General features: G+C 34.7%; 1 protein-coding gene across 1 annotated transcript in view; it reads left to right on the top strand.

Moving 5' to 3' along the window:
* The window catches only part of EPHA6 (EPH receptor A6), a 724,129-nt gene that overhangs the window by 606,220 nt on the left and 100,377 nt on the right, over positions 1–17,532 (top strand). Inside the window, exon 13 of the mRNA XM_072966895.1 lies at positions 8,808–8,869. Coding sequence (XP_072822996.1) covers positions 8,808–8,869 — 62 coding nt within the window. The remainder of the gene's footprint in view (positions 1–8,807; positions 8,870–17,532) is intronic.

The following is a 17,532-nucleotide window of genomic DNA, read 5'->3' as shown; positions in this document are numbered from 1 at the left end:
TTACAAAGAGAATTTCTATTTTTTTCCTGCTGGAAAGACATGAAAAAAAATCTTTCAAGAGCCTTTAAGTAATTTCCAATTATTTTTTTTTTTACTAGTTCTTTTTAATTCTCTATTTTCAGGTTCCTTAAATAGTTTTAGCCTCTGACTTTAGCTGTGCTTTCTTATTAGCATGAGTGCTTCTTTTATCTACATATCACTTGAATAAGCTTGAATCTTAAAAAAATCTGAACTTTATATGACAGTTTAAATTCTCAGTCGAGAATATATGTCTACCCCCTAGAGACCTCCATGTTGTATTATTGCAAATCGTGCCGTCTACTTTGGCCTATTCACAGAAACTAGCAACACTTTCAAAAGATTCATCCAAGAGTCATTTTCTTTTTGCAAAGAAAAATTCTGGGTAACTTTACACAGCTTGCTAAATGAGCTGGGTCTCCATGGGAGTCAGTGTTTAATCTTTGCGTTGGTTGAGATTGTTGTGTCGGTGTGTTTTCAACTTAATGGGATACACGATAAGAAGCTGAGCTGCTTCAATGCCTCTTGCTCTCTCGCAGGGCAGCATTCTTGCCCTCCTGGGCTGCTGGGCCACTTAAGAACGTAAGTAAGCTAGGAAAGACCAGCCCTGATATAAAACATGTCTCGTCTCCCTGTTCATTCTTTTACATTGTAGGACAAAGCACACTGGAAGTTGCCCGGTGGCACAATGTTAGCTTTTCATACTTCTATTCACAGAGGTGTCACAGAAAGTGCATTTAGCAAAACTGAACATTTTTAAAAAAAATAAACCTTTTGTGAAGTTGCAGAAAGCCTTCAAAAATGTCATAACTTTCCTGGGGGAAAAAAAGGAAGGTAGTTGGTAGTTAATTAATATCATATGTATGATTCATTTGACAGTATTTCCTCCATTATAATTAAAATCTCACCACAAATAACCTATGTAATTAGGATTAAATATATCCTGCCCAGAGGTTTGTTTTATTTTTAAGTTTTCTGTTGATTTTCTTTTAATTAGTGAATAATACGAAAGACCAAAAGGTTGACTATTTGATCACTTATGTAATCATAACCCACTTTTGAAACTAGAAGTGAAACATAGCACTTGAAACATTGCTGGAAAATATGACAGCTTCTTCCAAAAGCTTCAGGACTCTTTCTTTAAAGATTCCTTTGTAAGGGAACCTTGAGATCATTATCATAAACTGAGGTTTGGGATTCCGAGAAAGCAAAATCTAAAGGCTTTTCCAGCAAGTTTCATTAGCACGTATTTCCTGTTTATATAGATTATTATAAGGCTTTATTGGGCTTTAAAATCCTAAAACTTCTCAAGGATAAAATGTCTTTGGCAGCAACATGGTCACCAGGCCATTATGGCTCTCTAAGATGTGTTTTTAAGATGAGGCACAGAGATCTGGGGTACTGATTGCTTCCTGTTCTCCAAATTTCTCATGGAAACCCAAGTATTATTTGGGGGTATGACAAGATGGCCAGGCATTCAGACTCTGGAGCCAGATTGCCTGGCTTCAAGCTCTGGCCCTGCCAGTTGCTCAGTGTGTATTCTTGGACAATTTGCTTAAACTCTCAGTACATCTGTAATCTTATCTGTTAAATTGAACTAGCGATTATACTCACCACAGGAGTTGGTGCGAGGATTAAATGAGTAAACCCATGTAAAGCCCTTAGAACAATGTCTGGCACATTGAAGAACTTATTTTTTAAGTTGTTGTTACATATGTGTTGATTAAGATATAGTATCTATTTTTAAATTACCCACACTACAGATTTTGCAGAAAGAAACCTCAAACAAAGGTAACATAAAATTATTTATTTGACATGCAGTTTAATTTGGTTTTGAACTTAGCCATTCCACAGTATTTCAAGTCATGAGAATTCTCTGATGTGTTTTGTTCATTGCTACCTAGTGGTAATTAAACTATTGATTATTATATAATCAATTATTTCTTTCATAATAATTGGAAAGCTAAAAGTCATAATTCAGCTAATTTCAATGCATCTGCTTTTAATTTGATCATAATCTTATATTACTTTTATAAATGTGGATGTAATACAAAATCAATCATTCTTAAAAATTTTTTATGTTATTAAAATTTTGCAGTGTAATTAATGTCTTACGTTGAAAACACAATCTAACATCAGGCATCTTTGGCAATAATTCTCATTGTCAGTAAGACATTTCTAGTTAAGGAGAAATCTTTTTGCCCATATGGTAATTTCCAGTAAAAGGAAGGACAGTACTGAATATTACTGACATTAATTGATGCAGATGGTATGTCACTGTTTTCTGGAACTGTCAGGAAATTTGTTTCATTTCGTTAGCCTCACATCTTTGACTTACTCGAAAACAAATCTAGATTAAGAAATGTTACTGTGTTCATAAATGCAAATCACTCCTCCTGATTTCTGCTCACATAACTCATAAGTGAGTTATGTTTGATCACAGAATAAAAATACTCTTCAGCGTTAATCCAAAGGCATTTAGATCCCTTTAAATTCAAAAAGCAAAATAAAGAATTAAGACAAAGCATGGGACCAAATCAACATAGTTATTATATAGATGTAGGAGTTTCAAATACTTCTAAGGTTGAAATCAATTCCAAATTAACCTAAGACATATTGATACAGATACAAATCTGTAAATAGAGTATGTAAGACACAAGATTGCTTGTTAGGTAAGAATAAGAATTTACTTCCTATAAAAGCTATTTCTAAGAAACTGTATGTCAGCCGAGGGAGGCTGATATGGGGTTCTAGGAGGTGAGCGGCCCAAGCGAGAAAATGCACGAGGAGTTGCCGTACCGCCGGATAGACTTCAGCCGGAGACACCATGGGGTTAACACCACTTTATTGCCACAGGGAGGTGCGCCTATGATGCACCTGTCCCGCTTTTATCTGTTTTCTGTCAGCACATGCGCGGTCTGAGTTTCTTTGTTCATTAGGCTTACAGAGTATCTCTAGCACATGCGTACTTGTATTTTCTTTGTTCTAAATCTTATATAATTGACGCATGCGTGGAGCAATTATTTACTGCATACTACAAACATGCTCTGATCGTGGCCTCGGGTTCCACGGCTGTAACTCATCTCATTGCTCTGATGGTGGCCTTGGGTCCGACGGCCTTAACTCAAGACCAGCTCACACTGTATATTACAGTATGTTATTTAAAGTAAGAAAATACCCATTTTTGATTATTTAACTCTACTCTAGGAGAAACCATCTTGTTCTTTAAAGCAACTTCAGACCTATCAATTTCAGTTGTATAGGATTTAAATAGACTTTTGAGACCATCAGGAAAGTTCCAAAATGTATTGACCTTAGTCATTTACAGTAATGAACCTTCTTAACTCTGAAAACCACTTCTTAGCTTAGGATTCAACGTCTAGTCAGTACAGTAACATATAACACTTGCATTTATCCATTCATTCTTTAAGCTGTTATTGGATGTTTCAATGTTTATAGTATCAGATACTATTCTCTGTGTTGTAAACACATTATTTCAGTTAATCTCACATCTCACTCAGTGGAGGACGGAGATTAATACCTCCTCCATCGTAATTTAATTCATCTCAAGCAATGGAGGTGTTGTTATGTAATAATATTCCATATACAAATAAGGAATGTATATAGTGTACAAATGAGAATGAAGCAGAGTGATAAGTGAGTTATGAAAGGTCACCTGCCCAAAGTGGAAAAGTTCAATATCATGCAGTCTTACTCTAATTCTACATCTTCTAATTGCACTGTGCTGAGCACACAAAGCATAAGGTAATAAACCATCCCAATTTGCCTGGGACACAAGGATTTCAGAGCTAAAACCAGAAATATGCTGCTTAATATATTAAACATGTAACCAGCAGTTTTTTTTTCTTTGCTGTAGGATATGAAAGAATCTTCATGACAGTCAAACGACAATGGAACATGAAAATGATGCATTTTCATAGAGCTATTTTTTGCTACATAGTGGACAATTATAATAAAAAGGGGAAAGCAGATAATTGTGCCCAAAAGGGAAAGAAAGTGAACATACACCAACAGTTTTAAATGCCAACTGTTGCCAGACGCTGTGTCAGTTTTATGTTTTCTCATCTAATCCTTTGAAAATTATGTATAGTATGTAATATTATCCTCATTTTATAGATGCAGAAACTGAAAGAGCTAAAATAACTTTCCCAAGATCATGCAATGAATAAGTAGCAGAGCTGACATTTGAATTTTGTTTTTTTCTTCAAGACCGTATATTTTATAATACAAGTAATTTAGGATTAAAGTCCTTTAATTCAGTAACTCTTCTCTAGGTCTCAATTATTCCTGGGAAGCATCTTTATTTGTATGTTCCTTCTGACATTCCAGTCCAAAAAAAATTAAATTGAATACCTACTCTATGCCACACCCTGTAGTAGATAGCGGACTTAAAGAGAAGCATTACGCACAAGTCCATCATTTTACAGCGGGAGGCAGACACACTGTAGTCAGTATCAATGCCATACTATAAGTGTTATATAATTTTTTAAGATATAAAGGGAAGCAAAAGTAAACAATCAGGTCCTCCTAAAACAAAAAAGTGACATAGGGGAATTGACAGTGAAGATGGTATTTAAGTTCCTTTTTTTATTTTTAAGTATATGATTTTACCAAATGGGGATAGTGAGAAGGAAAGTACAAGTAAAGGCATACTTAAGGAATTATGAGTCCCCTAGAGAATTTGAAAAACAGGAGGTACGGGGACAGGGGCAGTCAAAGATGACAAGAGAAACAAAGGTAGAGGAGAGATTGCGAAGGAACTTAATTGCCAAGCTGTTTAGACTTTAATCCTGCAGCAAACAATACAATAAGTAAGACAGTCTTTAAAGGAGGGGAGGGGACATTGGCCCTTTATAGTAATTGGCTGTCCTCCTTTCCAGTGTCCACTCTGTGAGAGCAGGAGTCTTGTAGTTACTGAGGATGTCTCTCCAGAAACCAGAAGAGTACTTGATGCAGAGTAGCCATTTAGAAATGCATATTTGTTGTGTCACTGAATGTTTAAAATAACGATATACAAGCATTAACAAGTACAACCAGTAAACAAGCAAAACAAGCAAAAGAAAACAAAGGCAGAATATGGGTAATAATAGATTTTGCATAGAATCAGCACCATTTAATGACTTAATATTAAACCACTAATGGAATTTGATAAAGTGGGAAGTCCAGTAGTACCACAGATTTTCAAACCTGGGTAACTAGATAGATGGTGATGCTTTAACCAAAACAGAAATATAGAAGGAAAAGATAAGTTCAAGGGAAATTTTTAAAGTTTGGATTTGAACTCACTGAGGATAGAATTTGTTTAGGACATGATCTGATAATCACCAGGCAGCAGTGTTAAGAGAAAAACAATCCTCCAATTTTAGGACTCATCTTGTGCCTAAAAATAAATATTAAATATGTAACTTTGTTCAAATTTATGTCATCCTTATCTTTTGAATGCCTTAGAGGGGTAAGAAAATTATTTCATTTATTATCAAACCCATTTGAGATTATAATTATAAGTCTCGGCACAGCAGAAATAGGGAAGTAGAAAGTGATTAATTAACTGACTCAAAAAGTCCTGAACTGCAATTAGGGAGGAAAAAATATAGGCAACCCGTCAATCCAAATTATCATCACAAATTCTGTTAGCTGTCAGACAAAATGTAGATGTACTATAACATTAAATAAACTAGAATTGATTTAAATTGGTGATAAGAGTTTTGGGGTTGTTGAGGTTTGTGTAGATTCTTGAAATTAATGACTACACCTTAGAAAGTTCCAAACTAATACAAAACACTACATCCAGCAGAAAGTCTCTAAAAAAAAAAAACTATAAAAATGGAAATAAGCTGAAGTAGAAAATATTAAAAAAGAGAATTAATCACCTCCAAATATATTTTCCAGGAGTGTAAACGCAATATATAATTTTTATGTATTTAAAAATAACACAGGAAAAGCACTGTTCTCTCTCACCTAACTACATATTTGAAGACTACCATCCTAACTTTTATAATTTGCCTTGTATTTATCTATTTTCTTGATTTTAAAATGTAATCATAGACTATAAGCTTGTAATCTTCACAGTGTAACTAACTTCCCTATAGAAAACCACTAAGAAACAAATTACAGGTTAGATGCCAGTGGTATTCTAAAAAAAAAAAAATCCTTAATTTAATGACACCTGCTTTCAATTGATGCTACTGAACAAAATACAAAAGATGCAGAGCTCAGGTGTGAAACTTCTAATTCACAAGAAACCAGGGGGAGTCTTCATTTGACTCTTTATTATCTTTAATGAGAAGATGAAACTTGTCACTGATGAATTTTAAGATTGTATAAAGTGTCTCCCAAGGAGTTATAGATAGAACTAATCTTAAAGTACTTTGTATTTACATAGATCAGAGTCTTGCTGAAATAGTTCAGTGTTACTCTCTTAGGATTTGTGAAATTGATGAGAAAAATCAACTTGTTTCCATGAAGCACCTACTCTGCTCAGCTCTGTGGGAGGTGACCTTGAGAAACCCAGTGAATGGGGATACAAAGCATCCGCAGGGAGTTGAGAAAGAAAAACAACTCAGTACAAAATCAGGCACACAGTTTGTAATGCAGACAATAGATATATTGGGAATGCAACTATAGGAAATGTCTCGGGGGGAGAATTTCAAGGAAGAGGTGAGTGTATACTTTCTGGGGAGGTATAGGTTGTTTTTAGGGAGAGAAGCAAGTTGGGAGATAATCCTGGTAGGGGAATACTGAAAGGAAAGTCAGAAAGAGACAGGACTGAACAAATATAGGCGATAATGACAATTGATGGGGCAGTAGATAAGGCTACTTAGGAGAGATGAGAGGTCCATTACTGAGGAGGACTGACTGACAGGATGGGCCTTACACTCCAGTCTATAAATCGTGCCTGAGAGGCACCTGTGGCATAAAGGTTAAGAGCTTAAGCTCTGAGACAGATGCCTGATACTGCCACTCACTTGCTGTCTGGGAAGTAGTTTAATTTTCTACCCCTCATTTTCCTATCTGTGTAATAGGGATAATAATAATATGTTAGTATTCTTAGGGAATGCCAGGGGGTTTTTAATATATATATTTTAAATATATCTTCATAAAACTAAATATGTTGCTCTGACAGCAATGGTCAACGTTGATTGAAAAGTTCTGATTGTGAGCATAAGAACTCATGCTTTGTAATAGCCCAAATTTCCCCCTTAACATTCATAATCTGTTATCATTCAAACTGGAATATGTCTCAGAATTTTATTTTTAACTATAAAAATGGCCTTTTATTATCGCTATGTGGCTAACCAAGTATTTGCATTAGGCGCCCAGCTCCAAGCTCTCTGAAATCAATGGCCAAATAGAAGATTTCATGACAAACTTTCAGATTTAAAACCTGAAACTTCTAGATCTCTGCCTGCAGTAATGCTTTCTGTCCATTTGACCTCAGTATGTTCTGATAAAATTTTTTTATCTGTATTTGGGTGAAATTAATGACTTTAAAGAACATTATAGAAACTCACCAAAACGGAAAACTTCTTTGGGTTCTAATTCTATGCATAATAAATTGGGAGCTTTATTACTACATTTAACCTTTAACACATCTTTCTTTAAAATACAGATTCAAATATAAAATCTAGCATTTGCAGACATTGTACTAATTTGTCACAGTCACCCTTTCTAACCCTCAAGGATTTGAGTTCATAAAAGGGACATGAATTACAATATGAGATCTAATACTTCCATCATTGGTACACATATTTCTTTCCAGATCTTCTTTGTGCTCATGAGGAAAAACTCTGTGCACAGTCCAGATTGAATTGCTAAAAATTCCAATAAGAAGCAAGAATATAGAAGTAAAAAGTAAATATGTCATACATGTTTATTTCAGGTAAATACCATTTTCCCTCCATCTGAAATGAGTTTATCTTTTAAACTTGGGCAATTGGGCAGAACAAATAGATTCTTTTCTTTGAAACAAATCAAAGTTATTTATGTTGAATATTCTACCTAATAGAGGTATATTGGGAACTGTAACAACTGCAAATAGATGTGATAAAAAGAAATAAATGATGCTCAGTTTCTGATTTTAGCTTCTGCACTAGACTACGAAATCAGTTACTTATTTTTATGTACTGCCATTATTGTTCTGTTGATCTAATCTTTGTCCAACAAAGAGATGATCAAGAACTATTACAAATCCCACTAACTTTGTAGCACTCATCAATTTACTGACGTTTTTCTACTTAAAAGCCCTTAAAAGCAGACTATGACCGATGGTTTATAATTTCTTAAAGAGAATTTATGAATTTCTCTCTTCTGCTTTGCCTTAGGAGTATTTCAGAAATGCCCGGTCTAATGTAATTCAGCCATAATTACTGCATCACTGGAGGAGAAGTTGTACCACAACTGCCAAAGCAGCTACAGTAACTGCTTAAACTCTGACTTTAGATTGTTGACTGTCTTTTAAGAAAAAGATCAGGGCCAAAAGCATGCAATCTAAACAAGAGATTGCAGGACTTTAGAAAAGGAAGTGCTTAATTCCTTTGTAATTCATCTTGTAATCCATGTTCTTTTTACGAACTCAAAGGGAATAATGCTATAAAGAAATGGAGAAATCCCTATCTTTAACATGAGTACATTTATAGAAGCATGTTGGAAAATGAGGTTCCTATTACTAAAATACAAGTAATTCAGCTGCCACAGCTGGAAATCTCTAACTGGAGCACATATTTCTGTAATTGCTCTAATTCTTGTGTGTTCTCTTGCTCTTTTTGCAGGCAGACCAGTAATGATTGTGGTGGAATACATGGAGAATGGATCCCTAGACTCCTTTTTGCGGGTGAGGTGTTCTTTTCTGATAGCATTTAAATAAGCTATTCTGAGTTCTAGATTTAAATCATTCATTATAAATTAATTTTTGCATAATGTTATTCACGGATTTTTCTATGAAGAATAACAGCATTTTCTCTAGGGTGCATTTCTCTGATACTGTGATACATTAGAGTATTACTAAAGAGGGAGTAGATACACGTAATAATATAATTGATTTCTCCTATAAATTCACTTGCCATATAAATATATACATATTTCAAATGATGGTATAAAGAAAGATTAAATGGACCTCAGTTGCTTCTCATAGCCATTCATTCGACTTTATCACATTTAACTATTCAGTATGATATTTTATGCATTATCTATAATGCTGAACCCCTTATGTTGATGTATATTTACCAATAATGATTCGAGTTCATATCAGAAAATGGATTTTATCAGCTTTATCCCTCTTAAGATCATTTGGCTAACTATTCAGAAAATAGAAGGAGAAAGAATGAAACTTTGGCACAGATTTGTTTTAGAAAAAATTTTAAAGCATTCTTTTTTGAGTGACTTATCCTTTAAAATATGGTGTATTAAAAAATTATTTGTTTTATATCATGGTACAGGATAACATAGCTGAGAGGGCAGCATGAAGTTATATTTCAAAATGTATGTGTAATAACTTTAATATTTAAAAAGCTACAATTTGCTTCAAAAATATTCATTGATAGTTTAAAAAAAAGAAATATAAAAAATAATCAATAGAGTAAATATTTTTATCCCCAGCATAGGTCACATATTTGCATGTCACTCTTTTCTTTTATATATATTTATCTACAGAAACATCGCCAATTTTCTTACTTATATAATGAGTGGACTTTTGCTATTTGAAATGTGTTATATTGTTTTTCTTCATTTCTATGTGAATAAACAATCTCAAGCATTCTTTCTTCACTTCATTTTTTGTTCAGTGTTATTTGGACAAGTGCTATGTGCATCTACTCTCTCTCTTGATCTCATTTTCATGTATTTTTCTTGATTCCATGCCCTCTTCTTCCAACTGCTCTCAGTATTAGCAACAATAATATATTTACACTGTAACTGGACTTGATGTGCAGATTCAATGCCAGAAGCTGAATTCAGCAAAATCGTTGAGTCATTATACAGCAGTACTCCTCACACAGTGCATACTCTCAGCCAAGTATGCTCTTTAAGGCAAAATGAAATTCATAGGTGTTTGGGGTCGTGAACTATTTGTTCTTTTCTGTAGTCATTCTCAGAATGTTATTTTATAGCTTGTATACATTTCTCCAGTAAATGTGCTAAATTACTTTACAATAATTTATCAGGACCACCTATGGTACTTGAAATGCATATATACTTACACGCTTCCATTATGGTTATCCAAAACCTCATTTTTATCTGATACATATCAAAATGACTTATTTTCTAATGATACTTGTGATAGGATTTTTTTATCAACTATATCCTAGGGCTGAATATAATGGCAAATAATGTAACAGATACTCATCTAAACTGCTGCTGAAAATTGGACCAAATGACTTCCTTAAGCAAATTAGGAGAGAAATATTAGCTTCAGATATATTTTTTAGCCTGCTAAGAGATAAACCATGAATTAATTAAAATACATTATAAGGGAAAGATAATATGTTATAAATAAAATATTTACTTGTAAACATCCTACTACATGTTTAAAAGTGGTATATTTCATCATTTAAAATTTAAAAACTAATATTTTTCAGCCCTTATGTACCGTGTAGGTAAGACCCAATGCAGTCTGGAAAAGAGTAAATGTTCAAATAATTGTGGCTACCATTACTAATCCTATGAGAACCTTAACATATATTATCTCAGTTCATCTTGGCTCTGCCACTTGGCTATGTGACCTTGTGACTTGAGCAAGTGACTAACTTCTCCATGCCTCTGTTTACTCATATATAAAATGGAAATATTAACAGAATCTACCTGATACAATTGTTATAATGGTTAGTTGAGTTGATTACTGTAAAGCATATAGAATAATGCCTGATATACTTACTGTTAAGGGGTAGAGTGAGGATTCATACTCATCTCTGAAGCAAAAAGCCATATTCTCATATACTGTGAATTCTATCTTTTTATTAAATTACTTATTGCTTCTTCTTTTAAGCCCATTGCCATCTCCCCATATGGTCTTGAGCCCCCTCTGCACATAGAATTTCTATTAAAATAAAAATCATATGGATGAGTGGAAAAAAACATAAGGCCAATACTCCCTTTTCACTTTCCTTTAATATTCTTACCCTGCTTTGTAATCATATCTCTTTTATCCCAGTAGCTCAAAGTGCTTTATAAACTTTATGTCAATAGCAGACACTCAATTCCCTATGGCAAGCAGAAATTATATATATATCTCCAACAAACTCTCAAAAGCGAAGTCATTTTTCAAACTACTGCTTTAGAATTTGATAATCACAGCTTCTGTGAGCACAGAGAGAAGGAAGTGGCTAAGTGCACAGCGTAGTGGGGGAGCCATCCATGGCTCATTAATAGCATTCTGTGCTTGCTGGGGGTAGAAAAGATTTCCCTTTGGTCTCCCACACTGTTTGAAACTCACTTCAATTCACTGTTTTATATGAAAGACTGGTAGCAAACTAAGTACAAGATTACAATCTAGTGGCAGTAGCTTGCTGGCTGTGATATTGCACCAAAGTCATAAATCTACTGTTTGGATCCTTGTGGACATTCCTCCAGATATATATTAGCAGGGGGTAGTGTGGTTAAGTGAGTACGTTTATGTGTGTGTGTATGTGTGTGTGTGCACGCGCACATGCATACACATACCTGTGCAAAAGGGGTGTGGGTGCATATGTATGTGTGTGTTTTAAATTTTAAAATAAAATGCATTCTGACTTAGCAAGCAGAGCATCAGCCTGGCTGCCCACTAAGTATGACCTCACTAATATTCAAGTTTTCCTAACTTTTCCAAGGAAATACACTAGTATGAATTAAGTGCAAGTTTGACTATCTTCCCTGAACAGTCTCTCTCCAGCTATTCATATGGATTTCATAAATACTTTGTGGCACTTACCTGGCAACTCTTTTTCCCTCAGTCTTTGGACCTCCATGTTTACAGCAACATTAACTAGCAATCAAAATACAAATACTTATAAAATACTTGAAAATTTTGAGATATCATATATCAACCACAAAATATTAATCCTTTATCTTATAACATTTGTTGAGTGTGGATTTGTTTATCAAATCACAAATTCAGTTATAGGAGAATATAACACCACTGGTTTCAGCTCAAGATGGTATATTGTGTTCAGGCTGCAGCCTCCTGCTCCCACCTAAAAACTTTTGACATGAGAGAAAAGATATATATACACTGTTTATAGCATACAGTCACATGAACAAGCAAGCAAGAGTGTCATCCAGAAATAATAACAAGAAAAAATTGGAGAAATGAACAAAGACAAAAAGCAAACAGAATGAGGCTGAGTAAAGGGAACCATAGCCAAAACCACGCTCAGAGAAGGACAGTTGGGAGTAGGAGGAATGTGGGGAAGGTGGTGCCACCAACTGCAATAAAGATACAGAAAAGGAGGAAGGGGATGGGCTGGTAGTGGGAGAAGATGGTGAGTTTAATTTGGGTCATGCTAACCCAGTGATTGTGTTAGTTACACACACTCTGCCTCCACTCCTGCCACTCTCCATCTTTGGTCTTGGAGAAAATGAGATGATTAACTAGTCATGCTGACATCCAGGTGATGGTGGAGAACATGACTGTGTTTTGACAGTGGCATGCATGCTTCTGTGATTTCCTGCAGGAACAGTTCACCACCTGCCCCCTACCCGCCTCCCTCTGACCTCCCACCCCAACCCTTGCTCTGGCCAATGTAGAATGGAAATAATAGAGGCTATTGTTTGAAGAGCAGGTACAACAGAAAAAAAATGGGAATTGGGGATGGTAGTTGAGGTAAGCAACCAGTAAAAGCAGGTTAGAAAATGAAGGCAATAAAGAGGCTGCTAGGCTAGAAATAAATAGAAATTTTATGGGCTGGAAGTCTTTATTAGGTAGAAGAGGAAGTATAATTGTTTGTTTAGGTGAGAGAGCTAAGGAAAAAAAGAATGTGGCCAGAAAGTAGAATATTGACAGTGGTTGTTAGAGTCAGCTTATACCAACTTGTAAGAGATGATTAAATAAATAGTCAGGAATTTGGGGAGTGGGTTGTTAAACGGTCATCACTTGAAATTAGCTATGACTGAAAGATTTACATTACAGAAATTGGCAAATATTACAAATCAGAGCTTTTTTGTTTTGTTTTCCTCCAGAGAGCCAGTTTACCAACACACTATATTGATATCTAAGATTTCTGAATAAGAAATTTCAGGGATGACAGTTTCCAGGTGTGGTCTAGGAGTCGGTAGCTAAAGTAAAAATAAAGATAAATGTCTTTAATTAACTAATGTAGCTAACATTTATATGTGCTCTCTCTGACTCAGGCATTATTCCAATCTCATGCATTTATGAGATAGGTGTTACTATTATCCCCATTTTACCAATGAGGAAACTGGGGCAAAGCAAATTACGTAGCTTGCCTAATGTTAAAATAGCTGATAAATCATTCTTTTTTTTTTTTTTTTGCACAAGTATATGTTGACAGACTATAGTAGGCCAGGCACTATTCCAGATCTTGGACTTCAGAAGCACACAAAACAGAAATTAAAAATCTAGTGGGAAGAAAAATAAAGGATTTGGCAAAATATATGGTACATCAGATACTGGAGAAAAATAAAACTGGGAGAAAAGTGAAACACAAGTGAAGTTATGAGTGAGACTGACTTTCAGTATTAAATCGAGTGGACAGGGAAGGTGTCACTGAAAAACTACATGTGAGTAAAAATCAGAAGAAGGTAAGGGAACTCCAAGGGAGTAAGGGAACTGGGGGAAAATAATCCAGAGAGTAAAATCAAAAATCGCCAATGCCCTGAGGTAGGAACATTTTATTCCTTTTCAACTGCAAATTACGTCTTTAAGCTCAATGACTATAAGCTTGTTTTTCCTACTATGATTCTGATTCATGCCTATTGTCTCTTCATAATTATAACAGTGACCCTTTCACTCTACAGTAGAGATGATAAAATCTATTAATCGCCCTATTATTATGGCTAGAAGAGAGTATGTAAGGGGAAAGATGGTAAAAGCTGAAGTCAGAGAGTGGATGAAGGCAGAAAGAGGATCAAATCTTAGAGAGAAATGGTTCTCAACCTTGGCTGCACATTATAATCATTCAATTGAGCGCTTTATACAATCCCAAATTCCAGGCGTGCACCCCAGATGAATTAAGTCAGAATCTCCTGGGGTGGGACACTTGCATCAATATTTGTTTTCAGTTCCCTCAGTTGCATCCAATATACAACCAAGTTGGAAAGCCAGTGAAGTGGGACTTTGTAGACAATTGAAAGGACTTTGAGTTTTCTCTGGGTAAGGTGAGAAGCCATCCTAGGCTTTGGAGTAGAGGCACGACATAATCTGATCATGTTTTAAAAGGCTTGTTCTCGCGTTGAGAAGAGACCGTAGTGAGGTACAGATGCACGCAGGGAAATTAGGAGGCTTTTGCAATAATCTAGGCAAGGAGATTGTGACGGCTTTGTTAGGTTAGTTGCAGTTGCGTTGATGGAAAATGATAGATTCTGTGATGTATGTTGAACATAGAGCCAATAGGATTTGCTGCTGGGGGATTGAATAAAGTGTTTAAGCAAAAGAGAAGATTCGAGGATGACTGTTATCCACAAAATAAGGTCAGGAATAGGCTATAACCATTTCTTGTGGTTATTGTGACTTTATTGTATTGAATAGCTGGCGAATAGACCTAAAACTCCTAGAAAACGTCTGGCACATGCTAAGGTCTCCATAATGTTATCTATTATTATTATAGTATATTTCAGAAGACATCACTAAGAGTTTAAAAATTATTTTTCTGTTACATCTTGGTCTGTTTTTCTAGTGACTCAAAGTAGTTTTAATTTTCACCATTTAAAAAAATCTAGATATAACCCACAAATATGAGTATTTAAATAATACATGTAAGTGCGTATCAGCATTTCAAAAGCAATGTGAGTCATGTGAAGTTTCCTTGAACAAATGCAAAGCAAATATTAATTTAAAAAATTAAAGGGATCTTTTAAATATTTATGTACTCAAATTATAAATTTAGTAAAGATGGCATTTTACCTTATGCTAGTTATATATTAATAATGAGAGCTGTGTTTTATTAGCACACTTTTCTTGTAAATTGTGTTGTGTGGAGTTATGTTTGTGCTGGGGTATAAGAGCAAAATTAATCTACATCACATTCATTTTATATTCAACAGTGGAAAAAAAAAAGTGAAGTTACATTTATCCACCAATATGTTTTTAAACCATAAAAGTAACAGTTGAATTACACCCCCTTGATTACATTTTTCAGAAGAAAATATGTGAAACTTCATGTAGGCAAATGCTATTATTTATTAAGCCTGTACCAGCTTAATGCCAAAGACTAGTCTAAAAATAATGTGATGGTAAACACCTAAATATGTGAAAGCATAGTGTGCTTGGAACCAAGCCGATGAATGGCTGAATGTTTTATTCTTAAATTAGGAGTTAGAGTAGCAACTTCCAATGGCCTAAATTTATCTCCTTAAACATTTTAATACTGTAAATGTGTTGTGTCATTTGTAGCACCTGGTACCGTGAAATTGTATTTTATAATACTCCTTATTAATTCTCCTTTTGCATACAGGACTTAAATTGATTTTTTTAATTGGTGTGTAATTTATAGCTATAGTGATATTTAGAGAAGTTCCATGCATTTTCCTGAACTTCTCTGTTATCATTCTTACCCCTCATTTTGACCATACAGGAGATTTTGGATTTACAGAACTAAATATTAGACTCAAAACTTGTGGTGTTCAGCCATGCCTGCAATCAGAATCATCATCCTAGTGAGATTTTTTTTTTCAAAATATACATGTATACCCAAGCACATATATTTTGCAAAAGCTTCTCTAGGTAATTCTGATGCACACTAATGAGGCTTCATCAAGATCTTGACACTCTGTGACACCCTGCCCTAGATGCCAAGCAAAAACTTTTTAAAATTTTCTTGGCTTTGTTTAAGTGCAGCACACAGTAGCTAATGTAGATTACCTTTATACAAACCTAAGCCAAAAAAAAAAAAAAATCAAATTCAGTAGTAAGCTTTGTAAGTTAAAGCTATATCATATTCAGATTCACTTTAAGCTCTTAAAATGCAATTCAGAAATCCAACTTCCATGTTTCACAAATCCCTAGCTACTTTTCTTCCTAGATTTTTTAGATATATTAGAAATGACAGTTTTATTCCTTAAGATTGGAATTTCTGATTCCACTCTTGGTGGCCTCTCCCTTCTATAACTAAAAATACAACTCTGCCTAGCTCAAGTCCAAATCCATGATGACGACAAAAGAAAAAACTCCTTGAAGGATTTAATAAATATTCTATGGGAAATTATAATAAGATTTTCAACTGGAGAGGCCACAGGAGCCAAAATTTAAATAAAAAGGAGCTACCAACTCTTATTTGTTCAGTGGTTGTTTTAAAATGTGATCTGGTCTTTTCAAATCTGTAAATAACCTCAGCCATTTTTTTTACAAATTCAGGAGCATTTTTAAAAGTCATAACATGGTCAACTTTGATTTAGAAACATATAAAAAATGAATTTTAACTTTAGTTATAGAAGTAATTCTCCAAGGACTGTTTTCTGCAAAGTCACTTATAAATCAATTGTTGAGAACTCAGAAAGCATTTTCCCATAAATATTTCTTTTAAAGTTTCTGCTTAAGTCCCTAGGCAGACCCATAAAAACCTGTTTAACACAGACTACAGGTAAAGGATGTAACTTTCAATATGGAAGGGAGCCTATGGTTTCCTTCCCAAAAAAAAAGAGTGTTTTTTACCCCCTCCCTGCCTGGTCTTGGACAAAAAATAAATAAAATAAAAAACAATGTAAAGGCTGTTTTGCTATGGCATCCACCCCTTTCTTCAGCTCCTCTTCTTAGGTCCTCAAATATTCAACTTTTACTGTTTTAAATTCCATATGGTAGTACACTGTCGCCATCCCCTCTTATCCCAGGCTAGGCCTTTTTCCACTTCATAGAATCACCTGTAACCTGGACCTTCACCTTGCCCTGACCTTAGCTCACATTCTCTCATTTACATTATCTTAACTGGATATAAAGTGAGACTAATTCATATTTATACGTGATTCACAAATACTGTTTTAATTCCTCCAGATGATTTTGCACTTTTTACATGAACTTGTAAATCCAAATAATTTTTTTCATTAAACTTTATTCTGATAATAATACTTAATGTGAGATCTACTCTCTTGACGAAATTTTAAGTGTGCACTGCAGTGTAGTTCACTACAGGTACAGTGCTGTCCAGCAGGTCTCTAGAGCTCATTCATCTTGCTTAACTGAAACTTTATGCCTGTTGATTAATTCCCCATGTCCCCCTTTCCCCAGCCCCTGGCAACCACTTTTCCACTCTTAGATTCTGTGAATTTAGCCCAAATCGAAATTTAATAATGGAATTTCAGGTAGCAAACCAAAAAGAAATGAGAACATTCAGACCGTACGAGTGAGGATATTTT

The sequence above is a fragment of the Vicugna pacos genome, chromosome 1, assembly GCF_048564905.1.
Source record: "Vicugna pacos chromosome 1, VicPac4, whole genome shotgun sequence".
NCBI lineage: Eukaryota > Metazoa > Chordata > Mammalia > Artiodactyla > Camelidae > Vicugna > Vicugna pacos.
This window is presented reverse-complemented; position numbering and strand designations above follow the sequence as displayed.